General features: G+C 42.6%; 2 protein-coding genes across 8 annotated transcripts in view; both read left to right on the top strand.

The window, feature by feature from the left end:
• MARK1 (microtubule affinity regulating kinase 1) overlaps positions 1–12089 on the top strand; it is a 61445-nt gene extending 49356 nt beyond the window's left edge. For 3 of the 7 annotated variants that reach the window (XM_063328253.1, XM_063328255.1, XM_063328259.1), the window contains 5 exons: positions 1439–1539; positions 3763–3924; positions 4723–4977; positions 7835–7879; positions 9965–12089. In XM_063328253.1, coding sequence (XP_063184323.1) covers positions 1439–1539; positions 3763–3924; positions 4723–4977; positions 7835–7879; positions 9965–10319 — 918 coding nt within the window. In that variant the 3' untranslated portion in view covers positions 10320–12089. The remainder of the gene's footprint in view (positions 1–1438; positions 1540–3762; positions 3925–4722; positions 4978–7834; positions 7880–9964) is intronic. The other 4 variants (XM_063328254.1, XM_063328256.1, XM_063328257.1 and 1 more) reach the window with 3 other exon arrangements.
• A 3177-nt stretch (positions 12090–15266) lies between these two features.
• C3H1orf115 (chromosome 3 C1orf115 homolog) lies at positions 15267–19668 on the top strand. Its single transcript, XM_063328251.1, has 2 exons — positions 15267–15620; positions 18135–19668. Exons 1-2 carry the CDS (start codon positions 15333–15335, stop codon positions 18252–18254), a joined length of 408 nt encoding a protein of 135 aa, XP_063184321.1. The 5' UTR covers positions 15267–15332; the 3' UTR covers positions 18255–19668.
• Positions 19669–21832: the final 2164 nt, after the last annotated feature.

Here is a 21832-nt window from a genome sequence, read left to right as displayed (position 1 = left end):
TAAGATTAGATTTCATATCTGAGCTTTCCCAAGACTATATTGCCCCAAAGCTGATTACGGTCATGTATGGTAGAAGCTGATATGTCAAAAGCATTTCTCTGCTTTGCGAGAACTAATTAAATGGAGTATCTTTGCTATGAAGAATGAGAAATTGATTTACTTGCTAATGGCAACTTCAGTATTTGTACATTTTTAGCTCTGTTACTATTTTGGGGACTTTGTGGAAGGCTTTGTGATGGACATGATTAAGGAATAGCGGTGTCTGGTACTGCAACAGCAGTTAAGGTTGAGCAGCTTACACAGGAAAAAAGTCAATTTGTTTTTTAAATCTCAGACACTTAAAATGAACAAAGCTAATTTAATGTGGGTAATCTTAAAATACTTTTCTGTAACTTTGAGGGTAACATGATGTTAGGGAGGGCAGGATTTCTTAAAAACATATTGATCACCTTCAGTCGTACTAGTTTAACTTAAGAGAGTTTAATTTCAAAATCAGGTACTGCAGTTCTTAATTCTCCTTACAAATTGCCTTTGAAACCATTTATTCGGTAGTCTCTGTGGGGTGATACTAATGCTGCAAAGCTGAGATGAGGGAGACCTAAACACACAGTAAATCTTGCAGAGTTCGTGGTGTCCTACGATACCCAAGTTAAGTGTATTTGAAACCTATTGCCAGCATGTGTCAGTATGTAATGTTAGCACTTTGCAAACCTCTCCCACCCCAAATTCGAGATGTGCTATATTACAAACTGAGAATTGTACGTCCTGTACTGAAAGCAAGTCTTCAGCAGCTAATCTCTGCGTGGCAGGGGGAGGAGGAGAACGTTTGTAAGTATTTTACAAAGTGTGTGCAAACTGAAATGAGTAACAGAAAGTCCCATCAGTGTTTGTTGCTACAAAACCTATTTGCCATGTTATCTGCACTGTAATTTCTGGGTTGACTGACGCAGATTGATAATATTTGCAGTTTTCTCTTGAAAACTGTTTTGACAGGGGGCAACAAACTGTAAGGCTGGAGGTCTAGTTGGCAACTTAATCTGCACAGGGAAGCCTTTCAACCAGCCAGATAGATGTCTTCTCTGGGATTCCACTTTGTTCCTTTGATCCCAGGGACAAATAATTTATTAATACAGTATGTGGGAACTAGATAATAATATTTGGTAAAGCAAGTGTCGGCAAAATTAAACTTCTCTATGTTTTCTTTTAGCATACTCTTAATGGTACAGTAATGAGATGGTGAATGAGCTATTGGGAAAAAAATAGCTGATGATATAAATTATTTTTGTCAACAGATTAACCTAGTACATTTAAAGACATCAAGAACATGTATAAACGGCTGAAACTGTTTTGATTTGCTTCCAGTGCTTACATTTCTGTACAACATAATATTTAGTAGAAGAAAGTATTTAATTTAATTTTAGTCTTTTCTTTCCTCTAGAATAATGTATTTTCTGGCAGTGGAATGACAAGGAGGAACACTTACGTTTGTGAACGTTCCTCAGATCGCTATTCTGCAATACAGAATGGGAAGGACAACAGGTATTCTTCAAGTTTTCTTGCTTATTAATTTGGGTACAAGAACTGAGGCATGGAAGAAGCAGGTTATGCCATTAATACCGTCACGAAGCACGGTGTGAAATACATAGACTGTGTTTCCATCTCGTTTTCCACCGTGGTTTCTGTGTTTGTGATGAAATTTATAACTAGATGTGTAGCTCTGCCTTTGCCTCCCCTTATGGGATCACATTTATTAACTAGGGGTTATCTTCCAACGCAGAGTAAAGTAACTACGCTCACAACTAAGCAGGCAGTTCTGCTGTGGAGACCTTCAGATGGATTGCCCTGACAATGTTGCCCAATCCTTTTTCATTTCTACTAGTAATCATTCAAAGTTGAAATTGTTAAGACTTGTTGATCCTTTCTGATATCATTCTTTTTTTTTTTTGGCCTAAATAATATTTTAGTAGAGATGGTAACCAATATGTATCTGTATGTGGGATGATAATTACACTCAATTTGGTATGTTTTGTAAAACACACATTTAAGATTGCCACAATTACTTTTTTTTAAACTGTGTTCTTTGTTCATCCTTGGTGTTAGTTAACCCCTGTACCTGACTGAAAAACAAAATATCAGCTTTAATGGAGAGTAGTAAAAACTGGAATTTTTTTAGTTTAAAGCAATAGATCCTACTGTGATTTTTTTTTTTAAGCTACTTAAATAAAACAGTTACGGTAAAATGAACCAAAAAGTCCCTATCATTAAATAAGTATCTAGTAAACTTGGATATCTAGTAAACTTGGATATCTAGTAAACTTGTTTGGGGTTGTTTTCTGTCTTAGTGCTTGAATTTTTTTTAAATGCATTTAATTTTGGAAATAGGAAAAGTATAGAGCTGTTGATCTCTATTAAAATGATTAGCTATGGAATATGTAAAGTACAGCTATTTAAATGGCTTTAAGGAGGTACATTAAAAAGCAGAAAACTAATTTTCAATATTTAATTAATTTCAAATTATTACATGGATGTTTTCAAAAGTGTCTTTCCAAATTATTGTGTGTGGTTTAAAATATTTGAACGAAGTTTGTAACGATTCTTTTTAAAAAGGAAAGAAAATAACATATTTTTTTAGATTTAGGTTAAAATATATACTAATATAATTTTTCTGTTCTGACAGAGTTTGATAACATTTTTGTTTCAATATATTTAATACCAAAAATACTATAATGAGAAGGATTTTATTTCAAAGTTTTTCATTTTACTCTTTATAATTAATTTTTTTCCATAGTATTGAAAAGACGGATGACTCTTAATCCCTGTTCCTCTCATGAGTGCAATGAATATGCTCAGCTCTTTGAGCATCTTCGGAAAAATTAAGGAGAAGAATTTTCTTTTGAGTTGTGTATTTGCCTTTCCTACAATACATTGTGTTGCAGTTGCATTTGGATTTGGTGTGGATGAACATCTTGTGCTATCGGATTATTTGTCTGAAATCTTTAGCTCTTTGCTACAGATATTATTTAGCTTTGGGACTTCTGTTGCTAATACATTATTAATGCAATTTAGTTTATGCTTGTAGAGGCAAAGCTGTAGTTTGGCCTAAGTCATTTGACTTTTGTTTTAATAATTAATGACACAATAGTTTTGCTGCTACTTTCATCTCTTCCTTGCCACTTAGGCGAAGCAGAAATGAAAGTACTGGTAGAAGGAACTGTATTTTGAAAGGGTGGAATAGTCCAGAGGAGAAGTACAACATGGTCCTTTAAAAACACAGCCACTTCCAAGTGATAGCGTGTCACAAATGTGACAGCGTTTATAGATGTTCGAAGTCTTAGATGTTTGAGTGAAAATACGGGTATTCACTTCACAAAAGCAGAGTCTATTTAATCAATTTATTTAAGTCTTTTGCAAATTTCTTTTTCAGTATTTTTTACTATTTCCATGTACTATTTGTAGTCTTCCTTCATTACTTTGAATAACGTGTGTGTAAGCCTTAATCTTGGGAGGAATGAAAAGGCCTAATTTAACATATGTGGTGATTTGATTTATGGATGAACATAATTTTCTCAGAATTCTGGTTTCTTTACTTTAACTGGCTAAGGTAGCCTGGCCACTCAGTCTTCTGGTTATTTAAACAGCACTTGCTGTGTTCTAACAGAAAAAATTAGTTGTTGTTTTCCCTGTTTTCTCTGGGGTTTTACACTAACCTTTCTTTTCCCTTTTCGTTTGTCCATCCCTCCTGCCTTGCTGCCGTGGCAAAAGCCTGACAGAAATGTCTGCGAGTAGCACGTCTTCTGCAGGCTCTGCCGTAGCTTCTGCTGTATCGACACGGCCTCGACATCAAAAGTCTATGTCCGCCTCTGGTCATCCTATCAAAGTTACACTGCCAACCATCAAAGATGGCACTGAAGCTTACCGACCAAGGTAATAAGTTGGTTATTATTTCTGTAATGCTGTGCACTTCAAAAATGTCGTTCAGTTCACGATATACGTCAATACGTTTGTCATCTATTCAGAACTGTCATTCTGTTTCGAATAGTAGCGTGGGTATTACAGATGACTTAAGCCTTGATTTTGTTCATCAGTCATGTTTGCATACAGTTAAAGAAGTGCCTTGACTGCCTCCCTCTGGAAGCTTCTGGAAAACTTAAGTAGTTAAAAATTTAACTAATTTAGACAGGAGCATACAACACAGGCCACCATAAATCCAAATGAATACTGAAATGTTAAGCTCTTGGTTTGGTGTAAATTGCTAGGCTCATTTCTATCTAAAAGCACCATAGTATAGTAGTTCTTACTATTAATTGCCCAAATAGCTTTATACATTTAGTTGTGCCAGATGATTACTACTTAAGAAATACCTGTTAAATTTTTGGAGTGCTTACGTGTTAAAAGGTTTGGATGAATGTGTTTTTTCCAAAGGAGGGCTGGGAACACTTTCAGATCTTACTACAGACTCTTCTGCCTTTTTCCTTTGTTCTGTTATCTGTGTGTACTTTTTTCACTGCTCTTAATACTTGAGATAATTTGATTTTTACAATGAAAATACCTCTTGATTATTTGTAAGTATGAATCATAAAAGCAAATCGGTAGCAGATTCAGGTTTAAAAAGAAAGAATCATGAGCGGGGTTGGGGTTTTTTTCCTATCTTTGAGAAATGGTTGTCATGTAGGAGGGATTCCAGCAGAGTCTTTCTCTTTATTTATGCTTCTGTTTTCCCAGCAGTGCAACTCAAAGAGTGCCTGCTGCTTCCCCGTCTGCTCATAGTATTAGCACTACCACTCCAGACCGAACCCGCTTTCCTCGGGGGAGTTCAAGTCGAAGCACTTTCCATGGTGAGCAGCTAAGGGAGCGGCGTAATGCCACTTACAATGGACCGCCCGCCTCACCATCCCATGAAACCGGTGCTTTTGCACATGCTAGAAGAGGGACATCAACTGGTATAATAAGCAAGATAACTTCCAAGTTTGTTCGCAGGTTAGTACCTCGATTTTTAAGAGAAAAACAAACAAAAAGAAGCCTAGCCTATAACTAGGGCCATAATTGCAAAGTCATTGAGAATTGCCAGTTTAAGTCTGAAGTAAATGTAAATTTAGCTAGAATGATGCTTGTTTTATGTGTTCCTACCAGAACCTGCCTTGTTTTACTTCTCTGTGTATATTTGTAACCGTTACGTTTGACCAGCTATTCTGCTGCTTTATCTTAAAGGAGCAAGAGAACGCTACTCAAAAGAGGTTTTTTGCTCATGCTTTCCAGCTGAAGTGCAAAGATGCTACAATTCATTTAAAATCAAATGAACTTAAATACTGAAAGCAGTGCCTTAAAAATTAGTTGTTATTTAATGTTACAATATTTTACTTTTTCAACCAGATGCGGGTGCAAGGGCTGTACTTACAATTATTTTATTGCTGTGCTTAGAGGGAATAACAAATTATTTCAGGGAATTCTAAAATCTGTGAATAAATGAGAAGCTTTGAGGTGAGCAGAAGTCTGGATGTCTGGAAATAGTAACTTTTCGGTATCGTGCAGCCTCCCGTATCATGTACCAGCTTCTTCAAATGTAAATTCAGGATTCTGAAAAAAGAAAACCCACCCATCCTGGACCTGCATTCATTCCTGTGATGACGCTAAAACACTAATAATACTGTGAGGAGAGGCACTGGGAAAGATTTTCAAATACAGTGTGTAATATCAAGTGACTGTTGACTTAGCAGTCACAATAGCTTTCCCAAAAGGGGACTTAATTTTCAGTTTGCCTCTTTCTAACAGTGATTTTTACCTATAATTTTTAAGCCTACTTATGGATGTGTCCATACTGCATCATTATTAGTTTTACAACAGAATTATATCTTGTAAAGCTCTATTTTCTTCACAGAATCATGCTGTTATGTACTGAATTCTATCATTTGTGTGTAAAGCAAACAAAAGATAAATTCAAAGCTAGGTTATGCTAGCAGTTGCAAGTTTGTGAGTAAAATATTATGAATTGCATAAGGTGGTATTACAAGGGAAAAGAAGAGAAAGCTAGAAATGCAGTGACGTTCCTCATAAAATTGATTTAACCTGGTGAGCTGATAGTTTGTCAGTATGTATGAAAGTAATGCCTCCTATGATGACCCGAAAGAAAAAAAAGTATGTGAATGATTTTCTTTCTTCAGAAACCTGAAGATACATGACTATGATCCTCCATTATTGGTATCTCCAGCACTTACGTAGTTGGGGGATACAGACTTCATTCTCTGGTTTTAAAAATAAAAAATAAATTAAAGTTACAGCAAAGTTAGTCAACTGTGGTGTCAGTGTAGATTTCCAAATGGGAAGAAAGGTATTTTCTGTTAAGTAACTAACCAATTTCAAGAGCACAGGCTATTTTTTTTTTTTTTTTGGCTTTATAGCTCATTGCTATTTGCAAGGAATGGTATCTGGAATTTTTTTTTCAAGAGTCAGATCAAAGAATTAATATTTTCATTATGTTAAACCACAATATTAAAATAATACTGTAAACTATGTATTTAGAATTAATATCTTGTAAATTGATGTCTTTTTATATGATCTTCATTATAGAACATTTTTATTCAATTTCCTATTACGTTTTAGACTGCTAAAAATACATTTTCTTGTAGGGAAGGCCTTGTAGGGATTTTGTTTTGTTGCTGGGGTGGGGGGGGGTGGTTGGTATTTTGGTGTGGTTTTTAAACTTTGGGTTGTTTGAAACTTTTAGTGGCTGGGATTATGTGGAGAAAGGTTCGGGGAGGGTTGCTGTTCTTTTAGGTGAATCACGTAACTGCATGCTTTTTACCTTCTGTACTGTTCAGGAAATAATGGTTTAAAGTATACTTTGGTTAGAAGGTGTCATGAAAGACTTTTTACTGTCTTTTTGGCAAAGGTAAATGCCTGTTCTGGTAAGTATGTAAAATAAATGTATAATGAGAATACTTAATGATCAGGGCATTGAAGTGTTTTGTATCAATGGTTTATGTCAAATGGTACTTCTCTGATGTTAGTTACTAAAGTATTTGTGTGTTGAAGGTATTAAATTAATTAGCTTATTTAAATTGGGTGCTAAAATGTTTGTACAGCAGCACTAGAACATACCTAGGTGGCTTGTACAATCTATGGATACTTTTTTAAAGTTGTTTCAGACTAAAAAGGCATTATACAAAACCAGTTCCTTGGTAAAGTACAGGTCTAATTCAGCAAGATGAAAAAAGATACGTTTAACCTCAAGCTCACTGAGAGTCTTACCAAAGTCAATGTGACACCTGATTTGCTTCAAGTTAAGCAGAGGTCGAAGTCACCTCTGTGAACTGGGCTCCAAACGTTTGGTCTCACAAACTCTTGGGCACGTCTTATCTGTAGTGACTTGAGTGTGCTTAAGCATGGGCATGTGCCCAAGCGTGTTCAGGACTGAGGTCTGACGGCCTGGCCCAGAAGGGTGCAGAGCGGGGGCCCCCTGGACCACCTTGATCGACTGCTCCTCTGTGCTTGCTGGAATTACGTGTGGCCATTGCTCTGTCTGCAGTAGGTTGGGAACAACGTGTTAATTTTACCATCAGTTTAAAAAAAAAAAAAAAAAAAAAAAACACAAACAAAAAACCCACAACATTAAACAACTACAGGTCAGAGCTGAAAGAAGTTAAGGTATCATAAAGGGAAATTAAAACTACAGCTGTGAAAAAATACTACTAAACAGTATTAGGTTTGACATTATTATACTGATTTATTTAGTTTTATTTTTTGTTCAGTAGCTATTTAACGTTGTTCTAGATGTAGGTTTTCTTAACTTTTATTTTTCACCTTTATCATTGAATCTCAACCTTAACTTTGTTTTGAGGGATCCAAGTGAAGGCGAAGCCAGTGGCAGAACTGACACCTCAAGGTGAGGAGCCACTATTAATACTTCGCTCCTAGGTCTTTCGCATCAAGGTTTAAGTCATTTCTTAAAGATTTTTAATCAGGATGTGAAATAGAATAGTGCTTAAGTAATCTGCATTTCCGAAATGTTTTTTATTTGGGGGGAGGGGGGTTGATGAGGTCCTTTATCCCTCACTTTTGCTTTCTTGCGAAGTATTTAATATAAAACTTTACTTAAGCGTATTCCTTGGAATAATAAAGCCCCCTGTAGGAGTTAACCAGTCACTTAGGCCCTTAAAATCATGTTTTGGCTTATAAATATTTAATGGTGTTTACTTTTGGTTTCAGTGGAAAACGTAGTATACTTCGTGTGTGTCTGTGTGTATATATGTATATAGTAAATTTATACTATAGTTACACTGTATTCATTACTAGAGCTGCTGTTTGCCAGAAGTAAACACCTTACGGTCCCTGAGAAATGAATGTCACTTTGCACTGAGAAACAAAATAAGTGACATTCAGACGAAAAGGGTGGCGACTGCTAAATACTGAATTTGTACGGCAACCGCTGTACGCAAATCTATAGATGCTTTGTTAGTAAGAAAGCATTCCTTCATATGCTTATTTTCCAGTATATCTGCTCTTTTGCCATGTTTTCAGCATTTGGTTCTGCATTTTTGGTGTGCTTAGCACAGTGCGTAACTTTTTATTTTTATGCTCTCTAATGAACAGGCATTGTAGTTTGCATTCTAAACTGGTCGCTTACAGAAAGCTATCAACTTAGTTTTCAAAACAGAAAGCCTTTATTTAAAAAAAAAAGCACATTCTTAACAAGATACATTGCATAATACACAATGCATTTTATCTGCGTTAGCCCTTTTCAATTCAAAGTCTATTCACTGTTGAATTCTTGATGTGGAAAGGGAAAAGATATTAATCAAATGTTCAAATGAAACGAAGTGTGAAGTTGCTTTCAGCTCTTGCTTTCATTCTCTAGCTTCCTCTACTTTTTGTCATCCTACAGTGTCTGTTTTGGGCTAAAAGTTGTTTTGAGATCTTATCCCTGCCATGCTCTATCCTTTAATATTGATGTGGTTCTCTGGGGATCGCACTGAAAGTTAAATTAAAAATGCTTGTTTTGACTCCTCTCTGAATAGCGACAGTTTATAGACTATCAAAAGGAGAACAGCACCTTTCCCCAGCGGCGGATGGGGAGACATCAGGTATCTTAACTACCTGGGACGAGAACAGAAATAGTTGGCAGTGGAATTACTTTAAAATAATTAGTGCTGTTTCTCAAAATGCTCATTCGGTAAGGAAGTGTCAGAGTAAGAACATTCATTGGAAATCACTCCCTTTGAAATTTTGTCCAAGTCATTGTATCAACTAAAATACTTTGTGTCTACACGCGGCTGTTTCTTCTGTGAAAAAGCTGCTGGCTGCGTACTGAACCGACTGGCAAACGAGCTGTTTACAACCAAATTACAGCACAAAATTCTGCTTCGTCAGAAGGTCTTTTTACAGAGAGAGGTCAAAAATACATAATTAATTCCAAAGGGGGGAAAGGCGGAAAAGAGGGGAGGGAATTAACCGAGGACTTGTGAATCGCAGGGTGGGATTTCTTCCTCTGCTGCTTTTACAGTATGATTTATGCTTCAGGACTGTGTCCCTCAACTTCAGTTTTGTTGGTGTATGGCATGCTCCAGACCATGAAATCAGCAGAACTTCAGTCATGCTTTTACATAGATTCCACTTTCTTTGGAGCAGTATGGAGTAACGTGTGTCTGCTGCAGTTACCATTGCACATGTCGTCATCAGAACGTTTTAGAGCAGGGGTTTCCAAACTTGCTTTGCTTCTGTGACGGCTACTGGGAGCTGCGCCAGTGCTGGTAGCAGCTCCCAGTGCTGTGCCGAAGCGCAGATGCGTGCCGGAGATGGGGCACAACTCTTGCAGCAGTATCCATCTCACTCTTTCGAATTAGCTTTGCCTGTGACTAGCGGTGTGTCGGTCGCGGTTTAGAAACCCCTGTTCGAGAACTGTATTTCTCTTCTGTCTCTCGGCTCTACTGCTTTTCTTTTTTGACTGTGTTCTGCGTGTCGCTTCTTCCAGGAGTGCTTCTGGGGAGCCGAAAGACAGAGAGAAGGAGGATAGCAAAGATTCGAAGCCACGCTCCTTGCGCTTCACGTGGAGTATGAAGACCACTAGTTCTATGGACCCGAATGATATGATGCGAGAGATTCGGAAAGTGTTAGATGCTAATAACTGTGATTATGAACAAAAAGAGAGGTTTTTGCTCTTCTGTGTTCACGGTGACGCGCGACAAGATAGCCTCGTTCAATGGGAGATGGAAGTCTGCAAACTGCCGCGATTGTCGCTCAACGGAGTCCGCTTCAAAAGAATATCTGGGACTTCTATCGCCTTTAAGAACATTGCATCCAAGATAGCAAACGAGCTTAAGCTGTAAAGAGAACCTAAATTTTCTGGGATCAGGGAAGATTCATACATGATCTACACTTTGAATGTACTGGTTATGCCTAATGTGATTGGCCTGTGAAACTCCCCATGTAGAAATTGCCCTTATTGCAATAAGGTTATACATAGTTATTCAGAATTGTAAAGTTAAATCCAGTATGACCTATATTAAATAACTGTAGCTAAAGAAGTTATGTTCACATGTACAGGTAAGTATATAGAGCATTCTGTTCATTTTATGTTCATAGAGTTGTATAATAAAAAGATGACTGCTTAAATTCAGATCTTGTATAGTTGTCTAGATTTCTGCACAGAAATGTATGTTTGACGCTTTGAGTTGGAAAAGTTCTTCCCTACCATTTACATTTTTGGTGGTTTTTATAAGTCTTACCTCTATCATGCGTTTTTTAAAAAACTTGTGTCCTGAGTCAAATGCACAAAAAATAGTTTTCATAACTGTAGCATGACCATTTTTAATTATTTAAAGATTGTTCATGATTTGAACCAAAAGTCGATGAATAATCGGCTTTTTGTTCTACACGAGACTGTTCCTGCTTATCTTTGGCTCTTATCCTTGTTGTTGGACAGTGTTTAGTTGAGGAGGAAAAATAAAATAAATACAAACATGTTTACAGTGTTGGCACTTACAGTTTAAAAACTTTGTTCTGCCTTGGGCCAGCTCAGAGCTGTGGGGGGGGAACAGAAACCAGGCGTTACGTGATGCTCCGTCTGCAAATTACAGTGCTTACTCCCATGGCCCGTTAACAAATGTAGCACCGAAATGGAGAACCGTAATTATTTCATTTGAATATCGTGGTGTAAAATATCACTTGTTTGCTGCCTTCAGAATACTACCAATTCCATTTTATGGAAATATGTTAATATTGGGACTGTTGAATAGCACAAGGTAATCTGAAGTGTTGACCAATTGTGTAAGTTAATAATACCACCTCAGGAATTAGCTTGGCTTTTTGGAACATGTGCCCCTGAAAGAGTACATGCAATTCCACCTAATATTTTACAGCTAAACATACATTGTTTATAATGATAAATTGTTGATTTATGCTTTCGTGGTTGTACAGTTTGTTCCCATGTAACCTGTTTGTGTTTAATATTTTACCAGATTTCTTGTATTTATTCCACATCATTATGCCTGTAACGTGCAGCTTTGTAATTAGGCACTTGCCTACAGAAAAGAAAAGAAAAAAAAAAAACCCACATTTTTTTCCCTTCATAATTAATGACTATAAACTATGTAAAACCACTAGTACTGGTACATTTTAATACTTGTTATTTTGTACTGAATTAACCATAGAGGTTGGTTGTGCAATGTTATTTAATGTCGTAATTACTGTAATATCAACATATGGGCCCCATCTGCACACTCTTGTGAAGAATAGAAAGTTCATTAAGAAATTGTCACTTTAAAAAAATAAAAATTAAAAAAAAAAGCTGTGGTAAACTCTGTAACCCTAAGTTTAGAAGGCTGTAAGTGTAGTAAATGTGCCATTCTCTAATGGCTTCTTGACCGAGATGGACTTTACATGCTGTACTGTGATGTAGCTTTTCCTATGTAACAGTTATGTTCGGAAATGGACGTGTATTGTTGCCTTAGAAAAAGGGTGGTGTTTGGAAAGAAAGAACTTGTAGCCCCTTTTCCTTTTTTTCTTTTTCTTTTTTTTTTATCTGATGTTCATTGAAACAAAATCTGATGCAAGTCATCTTGATTCACTGGTGCACTCTATTAAAACTTACTTGAACAGTTCTCATACTAAAATACTTTGTTGTTTGCCCTTTATGAAAGCGCAGTTGTTACTGCAGGGTAGCAAACCAGTCGGAAGGTGGACAGCCTTCATCATTCAGGGTTAGTGGTGCGTCGGTTCCGTGGTCCTGCGCTCCCCAGGAAGGATGGGTGGTTTAGCGCTTCTTAGACGGCCAGCAGCTTTTCCAGAAACTTGCCAAAAATCAGCCTCGGGAGGGGCTTGTGTGTCTGCTCAATTTAACCCTGAATATCCATCAATGTTCGATTATCCTTGGAAACACACCACTGGAACGTAACTGTGACGTTAATCCAAGCTCGTGTATGAACTTGGTCATGAAACAAAACCCTTCGCCTTTTTGGAAGGTTCAGTGGCAAAAATATAGGTCATGCTGGGAGAGGGTAGATTAAGTTCTTAGGCCAGCTTCCCGCTTCCCAGGCTGCGTTTTTGCATGGCTGACTTTGCCCTAGATCGGCGCTGGTTTTCCAGCGCTTTGTGTAAGCAGAGCTGGGTCAGTGTTGCACGGAGAGCATTGCCGGGGGGCACAGGTTACAAACTTCAGTTCACCCCTCCCGTGAAATGTGGCACCCTGAAGCGCTGATTTAATGTGTCTATTTCTATACATGGACAGTTTGCAAGGGGTGTTATTTCCAGTAACTGCCGGCAGTGTGAAATGGCTCCGATTCCCAAACCCTGCCCATCTCCTTCCTTCTTTTGCTTTGTTGGAAGACGAGCTGGGAGCCGTGTTACTCTCTCGGTAGCAAATACACCCCAGTGCTTCAGCGAGGGCACAATCTGAGTGCAAAAGGTGTAAGCTGCACCCCGTCCCCTCATTTGCCTTTCCCAATCTCCTCTTCCTGGCAGGAATGAGATGGGAAGACCTGAGAAAGAGACTTTTTCAGAGCTGCTGGTTTTACTGGCAAGCAGAGTGTACTTTCTATGGGAATCAGTAAAACGTTGCATACTGAGTCATCAATATCTGGTTTTTGGGTCCCTCAATAGCTGCCTCGTTACGTACCTGTTACGTATAAGTTACTGCTTGGGTAAGAGTGGGATAAAGAACATTTGGATCTGAAATGCAGCTTGAATTCCACGTGGGAGGGGATCAGCGTGGCATTTTTGTCAGCGCGGCCTCAACTCGAGAAATCCGAAAGACAATGAAATGGCCACAGCGTGTTCCGCAGCTCCAGGAAGGGATGGGGATGTCTCAGCTCTTCGGAGGGCTTGCATATTCCATTGTAATTTCTTGGCAGCGTTTCCAGGGGGTGTTTGGGGTGGGCGGGGGGTGAGCAGTGAGACTGACGCGTGGTTCAGCAGGTTGGGGTTGTTTTGCTTTATTTCTTTACTTAAGGTATACAGACACTTCCGAACTAAGTAGATCCCTCTCCCCGCAGTCCAGTTTAAAACATTAAGATGCGTATAGGTCAGTGAAAGGACAATAAACGTTCACTCCTGCGGGTGAAAAATACTGCTTGAGAACCAAGTGGCGTCATTAATGCTGTATAGTTAACGATGGTGCTAAAATTCCACGCGCTGTTAGACCCGAGACTTCTGACACCCAGTGTCGTGCACCGAAGAGGGACCTTGGACCTCTTAGAAGGCGTTGTGGTTCCCCTGCCGCCATGCAAACGGAGACGGTAAATCCCCCCTGGGAGAAGTGTTCCCTGAGGTTTTGATCCTTGAACTGTGGAAAATGAAACAAACCCCTGAGGTACAAACCCTGTCCCCGGGGAAAGGCCGGCCCCTCTTGAGAAGACAGATTATCTTTCACTATCTTTGCACTTCTCATTTAGGGGCAAAGTCTAAATTCCGCCATGATCTATAAATAGAAAACCTCGATGTAATTGATTTTCAAAGTAAGTCCCATAAAAATACTTAAAGCATTTTTTTTTTCTTTGAAGTTTTTCAAGGTAGCTTGAGACGAACAAGGTGAAAGATCCCATTCGGCAGCTGCTGGTGGATTATTGATATCTTATTTCTCGATGCTGCTGCTTAATCAGTGTCAAGCAATCACTTCATTCCTCAAACTATCTAAGAAAGTAGCACATTCAAATCTGCGGGAGGTGGGGGGGAACTGGGTGGCCCCCGTGGGCGCAGCCGGAGCCCAGAGGAAGGAGGAGCTCCAAGGGCCACCCGTGCTCTGCCCGGGTTTAGGTCTGCACCTTGGCTTTCTGGAGGTTTAAATTAAAAACCTGACGATTTTAGGAGGTGGTGACGCCTTTAATATAAAACAGGGGAAGGGACAGAGCGCTTTTGCCGTAGTGACAGACTGGAGACTTGGCTCACGTCTTGCACCCTTCAGGGCTGGCCATGCTGCCCATGCACAGCTTTCTGGCTGGAGCTGGGGCGATGGTGAAACGCCATCCGTGGGGCAGAGAGCTACGCCAGCTGCAGGACTGATTTGCTGAGCGTTAAGGGCACGTCTCAGGGAAACACGACTTCAAGGCTGAGTTTCTCTCTGAGAAGAATCGACAGTAAGGGATCAGCCTGTCCCCTTACCGCATCTGCTTGCCCGAAGTATTTCTATATGTATCAAATGTTTTAATAAATGATCCTCCCGGTATAATTTTGCTTTTCTCGATCTACCCCAGCTACTCAAAGGGTGCTCAGGAGGTGCCGTGGTTAGCCCGCAGCCCAGCCCAGCGGGGCGTGCGGCTGTCGGCCTCCCCCTGCATCTGGCACAAAACCACTCAGAAACTTTGCCTTTTAGTGACGGCTTTGGGACTTCCCCCTCGGCCCCGGGTAGCAGAAGGGAGCCCTGTACGCCGGAGATGCTTTTCATCCGAGGCTGTAGCGGGAACACCTATAGTGGAGGGATTACCAGGGCTTTTTCTTTCGGGGGGGAAAAGAGCGTGATCCGCTGCGATGCCGGGGAAGGTGCCGTTTCAGCCTTTCACCCGCGCTGGCAGCGCGGAGGCCGAAGCAGCGCTGGGGCCGCGACCACCCGTCCCGCCGCCAGCCACAGGCCGGGCGTCCTCTCTCCCGGGCTCCCCCCGCCAACTGACGCCGCGGGGCCGGGGGCGCCGCTGCCCCGGGGCCGCTTTCGGCGGGCAGGGCCCGCACAGCGGCGGGGATCGGGGAAGCCGCTTCCCGCAGCCGTCCCGCCCCGGGGAGGGGGCAGCGGCCGCCTCCGGCCACACCTGTGCGGCGGCGGCGGTGGAGGAGGAGGAGGAGGAGAGGGAGGAGGAAGCGGCCGCAGGGAGGTCCCGTCCGCCCGCCCAGACGGGTCGGCGCCCGGCGGTACCATGACGGTGGGTGCGCGGTTGGGCGCCAAGGCGAGGGGCAGGTTCTCCCGCCGCCGGCCCGGCGACGACCAGGTCTCCATCCTGCCCGGAGACGAGGAGGAGGAGGAGGCGGCGGCCGGGGGCAGCGCGGTGAAGGAGGAGGAGGAGGAGGAGGAGAAGGAGGGGGAGGAAGGCGCTGGCTGCAGGAAGGTGCGCTTCGCCCTCCTGCCCGACTCCTACGAGCCGCTGCGGCCGCCGCGGGCCGCCGCTAAGCGGCCCTACGGGAAGAGGCTGAAGAAGTACGGCAAGGTGAGGACGGCAGAGCCAGCCCGGCGCCGGCCGCCCCGGGGCAGCCCGAGCGGGGACCGCGGGGCGGGCGGCGGCGCAGGGGGCTCGGCACCGGCTTTTCCGAGGGGCTCTCGGAATCCCACACACGCCCCCCCCCACGATCCTTCAGGCTCAGCTCCGGGGCGGCTGGTAGCCCGCGGGCTTGCTCTTGCCCTGGCCGGGGAGGAGCCGGTGCGGCGGGGTTGGGTTGGGGGGTGGCGGGAGGAAGGCTCGGCGCCCACCCTCGCCTGGATCAAAGAGGAGAAAATCTGCCCGTTTCGGAGTGCAAACGACACTAAGCTGATCCATGTGACGGGCACTTTGCCTTTCTTTGTTCGGCGTTTCCCTCGGCGTCATTGTTTTGACACCGTTCCTTAAAACTTCCAGTTAATTGGCCTGCTTTTTTTATATTATTTTATTATTATTCTACTTAAGTGACCGAAAGAAAGGGTAATAAACACCACCACCACCACCACCACCCCCCAGTACACCCATTTGCCAGTTCACCTTCTAGGTGTCCCCTGAAAATCACTGGTATTAGTTAAAGGAAAAAGAAGAAAAAAAAAAAAAAGCAACATGTTCTTCATTGTGTAACTGCTATTTTGGCTCAAAATCGTTCTTTTGCTTTCCTGCGTGGAAAGTCACAAGTCCCGGAGTCTGGTGGTTTATTTCTTTTTCCCCCAGAGGGTGGGTGGTGCTTTTGCTTACAAAATTGCTATTTGGAAGAATTTGATAATTTTTTTTCTTGTTTATGTCACTTAAATACAGTTCAGGGATGTTTGGTTGCAAAAAAAACCAATAAAATAGGTTCTGTCTTGGCAGGAAAAACCTTTCTGGAGCCTGGAATCTTTTCCTGCCAGAGAGATTACAGATGTCCGTATGAGACCGGACTTTCTACTGCATTCTTTAAAACCCGATGATTTTGGTAAAGATATGCTTGCTATGTCTGACATGCAGAAAATGCCAGCTAGCTTGGCGAAGTTACTTACTTTTGAAATTCACAGAGTTTACAGGTGACAGTGTAGTCATGAGCTGTCTCACAAATACTACGGTCTCATAAAGAGAGGAATATTTCATTCTTTTCATGCCGGGTTTGATACTTTGAGTTTCCAAGGCTGTGATTTCCGAGTCGCAGTAAACGCACGCTGGAAGAAGCGGTCTCAAGTCCGAAGAGCTTCCCGTGTAGGCTTGATTTACACAGAGCGGCTTCGTGAGCGTGGTTATGTCGCAGCAGTCAGTGGATCTGCTGATGCGCCATTGCTGTATGTGCTGTTGGTATAAGGGCGATTGGAACAGCGTTTAACAGCACAGGGTGATTCTTAAAACGCTGCATATTCCCTTCTGGATTGGCCAGACGACATCCCCGCGGGGCAGGTTTGACAGTTTAGCTGTAGCAGTAAAAGACCTTGTCCTGAAAGCTGGTGAGGTGCAGGCAGGTACGTTGTATACGGTGTAGGAAGGAGGAAAGAAGTGGCGACATAGTAGGACAGGGGCAGATAAGGGAAGGGAAGGCACAGTGCCTCCTCCTCTGTCCCCAGGCTCAGCCCGCCGGGATCAAGCTGCCTTTTTATTTTACCATCTGAACTCCCTTCCGTAGTTTCCATAGGAGTAAATACAGCAAAATTGAGCTACGCAGTGGCATCACGACAGCTGAAGGTTTTCATGTGTCAGTACTGCTGTAATCCAGCTTTAAGAAATCCTTGGAATATAATAGATATCGACTGGATTTCACCAATTTCATTATATTTAAATATATATCCTCTGTTTCAGCGTTTTCCATATTACAAGGGGAAATTTTGATCTAGTCCCAAAGCAACCGTGAAGCGTTACTAGCAGTTAATTCTGATATTCCTCCCAAACTGAGCACATTGTATTAACTCCCCAGTCGTGACCAGCCATATCAGCAAAAACTAGCAAGAGTGAAATTAAACTTTGATTAAGATTCTTAGTTTGAATTACCTGTAGCAATTTACCTCTAATGCAGTACATAGATAAGTTCTTAAATGTGTACAGATGTGAAAGTGGGTCAAAACAGACTTATTTTGACTAAAAAAAAAAATTGTTTCGACAAAAAGCAATGAAATTTCTATAAAAGTATTCTCAGTGATTTATTGCCTTCTTGCTCAGCTCCAGTTTTAAACAGCTTATGTGCTTTTAAGAGTTACTAACATACTTTGAACGTGCGTGTGTGGGAAACACTTACCTCTACAGATTAGGTGTGAATTTAAACTAATTTTATTCTTGACTAAAAGCCCGCATAAAAGCCTGGCTTCCTGTGGAGGCTGCATCCGTTGGGTTTAACTCTCCCCTGTGGGTGTGTGTTTCTAGATAAAAATGGTTGTTCCATGCTCAAGCCCTCATTAGCTGTGGGAGAAGTTAATTTTCTGGGTCGGTGACATTGGCTGTCGGAAGGATTTTATGTGAAGCTATTTTCTGTCACCTCTCCTTTTTTTTTTTTTTTTCCTTTTTATCCCTTTCTCCCCTCTCTCTCTGCAGAACGTCGGCAAAGCCCTGCAGAAGGGATGCCGCTACTTGGTGGTCGGCCTCCAAGGATTAGCAACGGCTTATTCCGCGCCCTTTGGGGTGGCAGCTCAGGTGGCGTCCTTCGTCCGCTAGCGCAGCTCCACACGCCTCACCGGGGAGGACGCGAGGCCATTGCTGCTCTCCTAGGATTAAATCTGAGACCCGCACCTGAGAAACCTCTTGGACAATCTGTCCCTGCCCCCACCCCCTCGTCCAAGCCCCTTCCCCCGGACCAAGTGCTCTTCTCTGCGAAAACTTCCAGGGCTTTATAAAATTGGATGGGGTTGAAGAAATGCAAGGATGAGGAAGTAATCTTTTACTAATGGAGCTGAAGTTTGTTCTCAGATGTGGTTTTCTGAAGCTTTGGGCTATGCGTGGAAGGGAGCCAAGGATGGATGGAAAAGCAAGTCGGTGATGGAGAGAGATATAAAGGGAATTAGAGGACGGGGGGGCAGCTGGGGAGGTGGAGGTGCGGGTCTGGCTGGTGGGAGGAATTGTCAAAGCAGTGGAGGAAACAGATAATGAGGGATCAGGAGAAGGTACTCTTTGGTTTTCTGATGTCCTTCCCCCTCCCCGAGAGGGTTAAGATTGCAAGTGTACTTAAAAATATACTCAGATATAAATGGGCTGTGGTCTGAGACATGGTGAACTTTGCTGCATCGGTGGTGTTCATCTCCAGCACTGGAAATCACAGGCCTTTAAATCTTAAGACTGATGTAAAAATCCAGAAGGAAAATGATGTGTGTTTGTCTTCCGATTTTGGGGCATTAAAGGTTCACTGTGATTAGTATTTTAAACTTTTCCTCTGCTGCTGTGAAACCTGCATAGACTTCTCTTACCGAGAACAGAGTTTACATCTGACATACCTGATTCTGGAAGCTGGGGCTGTAAGAACACAGCTTGTGTGGTGGTCACCGGAAAAGAAAATGGATTACCAGCTGCATCTGAAAAAAAACCCAAACTACATTCAGCATTTGGTATAAGAATGTACAACTGTTTCGTATAAGAATAGGGCCAAATAACCTGCCAGCTCCATCTTCATTTCCGTAGGTGGAAGTTGTAGCTAGAGAATGTCAACATCAGATGGCTGAGCTCAATGGGGCGGATGGAGCAGCTTCCGTGTCACACCTCCAGGGATATAAATCTTGTGTGGATGACACAGGAACAAGGAGGGTTACAGGCCTTCAAAATTCAGTGGGTTTTGATTTTCTTATTTTAATTTTTTTTTTATATTAGTCTTTCACGGTAGCAGTAAAGGTTTTCCCTGCTAGTGCTTTCTCTGTATTATAGATCTTTCTAGTTTTGATAGTGGTTTTGTAATCAAGGAGTTGACTTATCTGGAAAGAAATGCTGTTCATTTTTCTTTGCCTTGTTTGAGTGAAGAGGTTTGCGTGTCTTAGCAAACCACGCTGTATTTCTTTTAAATGTAGCAACTGAAACAAAGGTGGATTTTTTTTTTTTTAATGCTCTTTTCTAACGGCACTGTAAATAAAAATACTGTGATCCATGTCTTGTGATTACCTACGCGCATAAGTAACGCGCAAAGGAGGCATTTCTCAGCGGTGCCCAAGCAGCGAGGGGAAGCTGCGATGTAAACTTCCCCGTGGCGTTCCGCCCGTGGCCTCGGCGCCCTTCTGGAAGGATGTGGTTGTAGCCCAGACTCCATGGCAGTGCTTGGGAAAGGCAAGTTGTGGAGATGAGGTTGCAGAGGATCTAAGGCTGTAGGAGCTGGGGTAGGAATAGCCAAAAAAGGAATTTCGCTCATTGATTTCATGCCTTTGGTTGTTTCTCGTGAGCTTTCTTGTGGGGACAGACCTGTCCCTCTGATCTGCCCCACCAGCATGCCAGAGGGTATCGATAACTGCTGTGTCTTCTGCAGTAGGAACGGGGCTGTCCTAACACCCGCATACCACACCAGCTTGTACATTTGGGGATTAACTTCAAATTTTGTTCCACCACTCGATGTTTTACAATGTGAATCATTAGAGATTTTTTTTTTGGTAAATGACTAAAGCAATGCAGGGGGGATTTGTGTCTTCATTTTTCTATGTGAAATGAGAGTCCACCTGTTTGGCTGTGTGTCCTCTGAATAGCGAGGCTGCTCCCTCATTGCAACACCCAGGGTTCAACCCATTCAGTGCAGGGACTTTCCACGAAGGTAAACATGAACTTCAGTTTGTGAACCCTTCGGCACGACGGTTGCCACTGACTTTTGCCTGCTGACCTATGGTCTCTGCTCACCTGGTGCGACGTTAAGGGAATAACCTGGCTTCCACTCATACAGAACCTGACTGATGCGTTAATGCTGCTTCCGTGTGAGCCTGAGAAAAGAAAAGCTCGATGCGTATTGGCAAGTCAGCTTCTGCTGGACGGTGTTTCTAAAATAGACCAAAAACAAAGGAAGAAAGAGAAAGAAGAAGCAAGCAAGTAACCTATGCTGTTGCTATAGAACAGCCGGTGATTCATGGCAGCCTGTTTTCCTTCCTCAGGATGAACTGATGGTTCTCAGGGAGGCTACCAATTAGTGCTGCTTATCAGTGCTCCTTGAGCAGTAATTCATTCCTCGGCTGGTGGAGCGAATTGGTGAGGCTGGGCCTTGGCCTGAGGGTTTGCTACTCTCTTCAGCAGCCCATCTGGCACAGCAGCGTCTAGAAAATGTGAATCCTGGGGGGAGGGGAAGGGTGTGAGGTTCATTTTTCAGCAAGGTGGATGGCAGAGGACTGTAGTTCCTGTCAATCGTGGCAGCATCCCTGCTGTGCCAGGTCTAGGATGCAAAGAGGTGGGACAGGGCAGATCCTGCAGCCTTGTCGCTAAATGTTGTCTTGGTGACCTGAGAGACAAGAGGAAACATTCCCCGACTCGCTCGGCATTGGGTGGCAAGTCATCCTGCTCGTCCAACAAGAAATGGCGACCTCCATCCGAAGCCGAGGCGTTGTGCTGGAAGCCTGCAAGTGGCTCGGAGGAGAGCCAGACGTTGGTGACGGTGAGGAGGCTGGGCTCTCCGGGACAGCCCTGACCCTGATGGCGTGACAAGCCAGGAGAGCAGTCGAGGATGAACTCTCGGCTTCTGCATGGTCTTGATGTGCTCTTGGCGAGGCTGGCCTTGGAGGATTCACCTCAGCGGGGAGCGCTTTCAACCCACGGGTGCAGACAAGGCTTGTCCGCGGCTTGTTTCCAGGTTCCTTTTAGGAATACAGTGGACATTTGACCCTCTTGTTAACACAGGTAGGATGGCTGAAATGCATTCCTGTCTTCAGGCGCTTGCTTGGCACCTTTACCCATCGTTCCACCTCACAGGTTTGTTTTCTGTGGTGTGCTGCTGTGCTATCTGGTTCCCTTCAGGTTTCTCCCTGCCTTTCACCATGTTTTATAACAAACGGCAGGATAAAGAAGTTTGGGAAGTTGAATGCATGCAGGAGTGGCAAGAAGTAGTCAACTTGTCCAAGCTTCTCTCGGGAATGAACTCCACTAACCTGACAGCTTGGCAAGTCACTTTTAAATTAAATCCCTGGCTATTGCTAGTGCCTGCTCAATGAGTCACGGAGCAGAATAAAACTTATTTCTGCTGTTTTTCCCAGAACATTTAATTACTACTCTGGCTCACCGTAGGCTCTGAGGAAATGGCAGAGGACTCACAGCTATTGTCCTTTGTCCTGCAGCGTTCGCAGCAA

Source organism: Chroicocephalus ridibundus, chromosome 3 (genome assembly GCF_963924245.1).
Source record: "Chroicocephalus ridibundus chromosome 3, bChrRid1.1, whole genome shotgun sequence".
Classification (NCBI taxonomy): domain Eukaryota; kingdom Metazoa; phylum Chordata; class Aves; order Charadriiformes; family Laridae; genus Chroicocephalus; species Chroicocephalus ridibundus.
Note: the sequence above shows the minus strand (reverse complement) of the source record. Positions and strands in the feature narration are given on the sequence as shown.

What these genes read in the sequence shown, in the direction of transcription:
- C3H1orf115 (XM_063328251.1), top strand. Translation starts at nt 15,333, where the DNA reads ATGACGGTGGGTGCGCGGTTGGGCGCCAAGGCGAGGGGCAGGTTCTCC. An exon ending in GGCTGAAGAAGTACGGCAAG is followed by an intron (nt 15,621 to 18,134) that starts GTGAGGACGGCA and finishes CTCTCTCTGCAG; the next exon opens with AACGTCGGCAAAGCCCTGCA.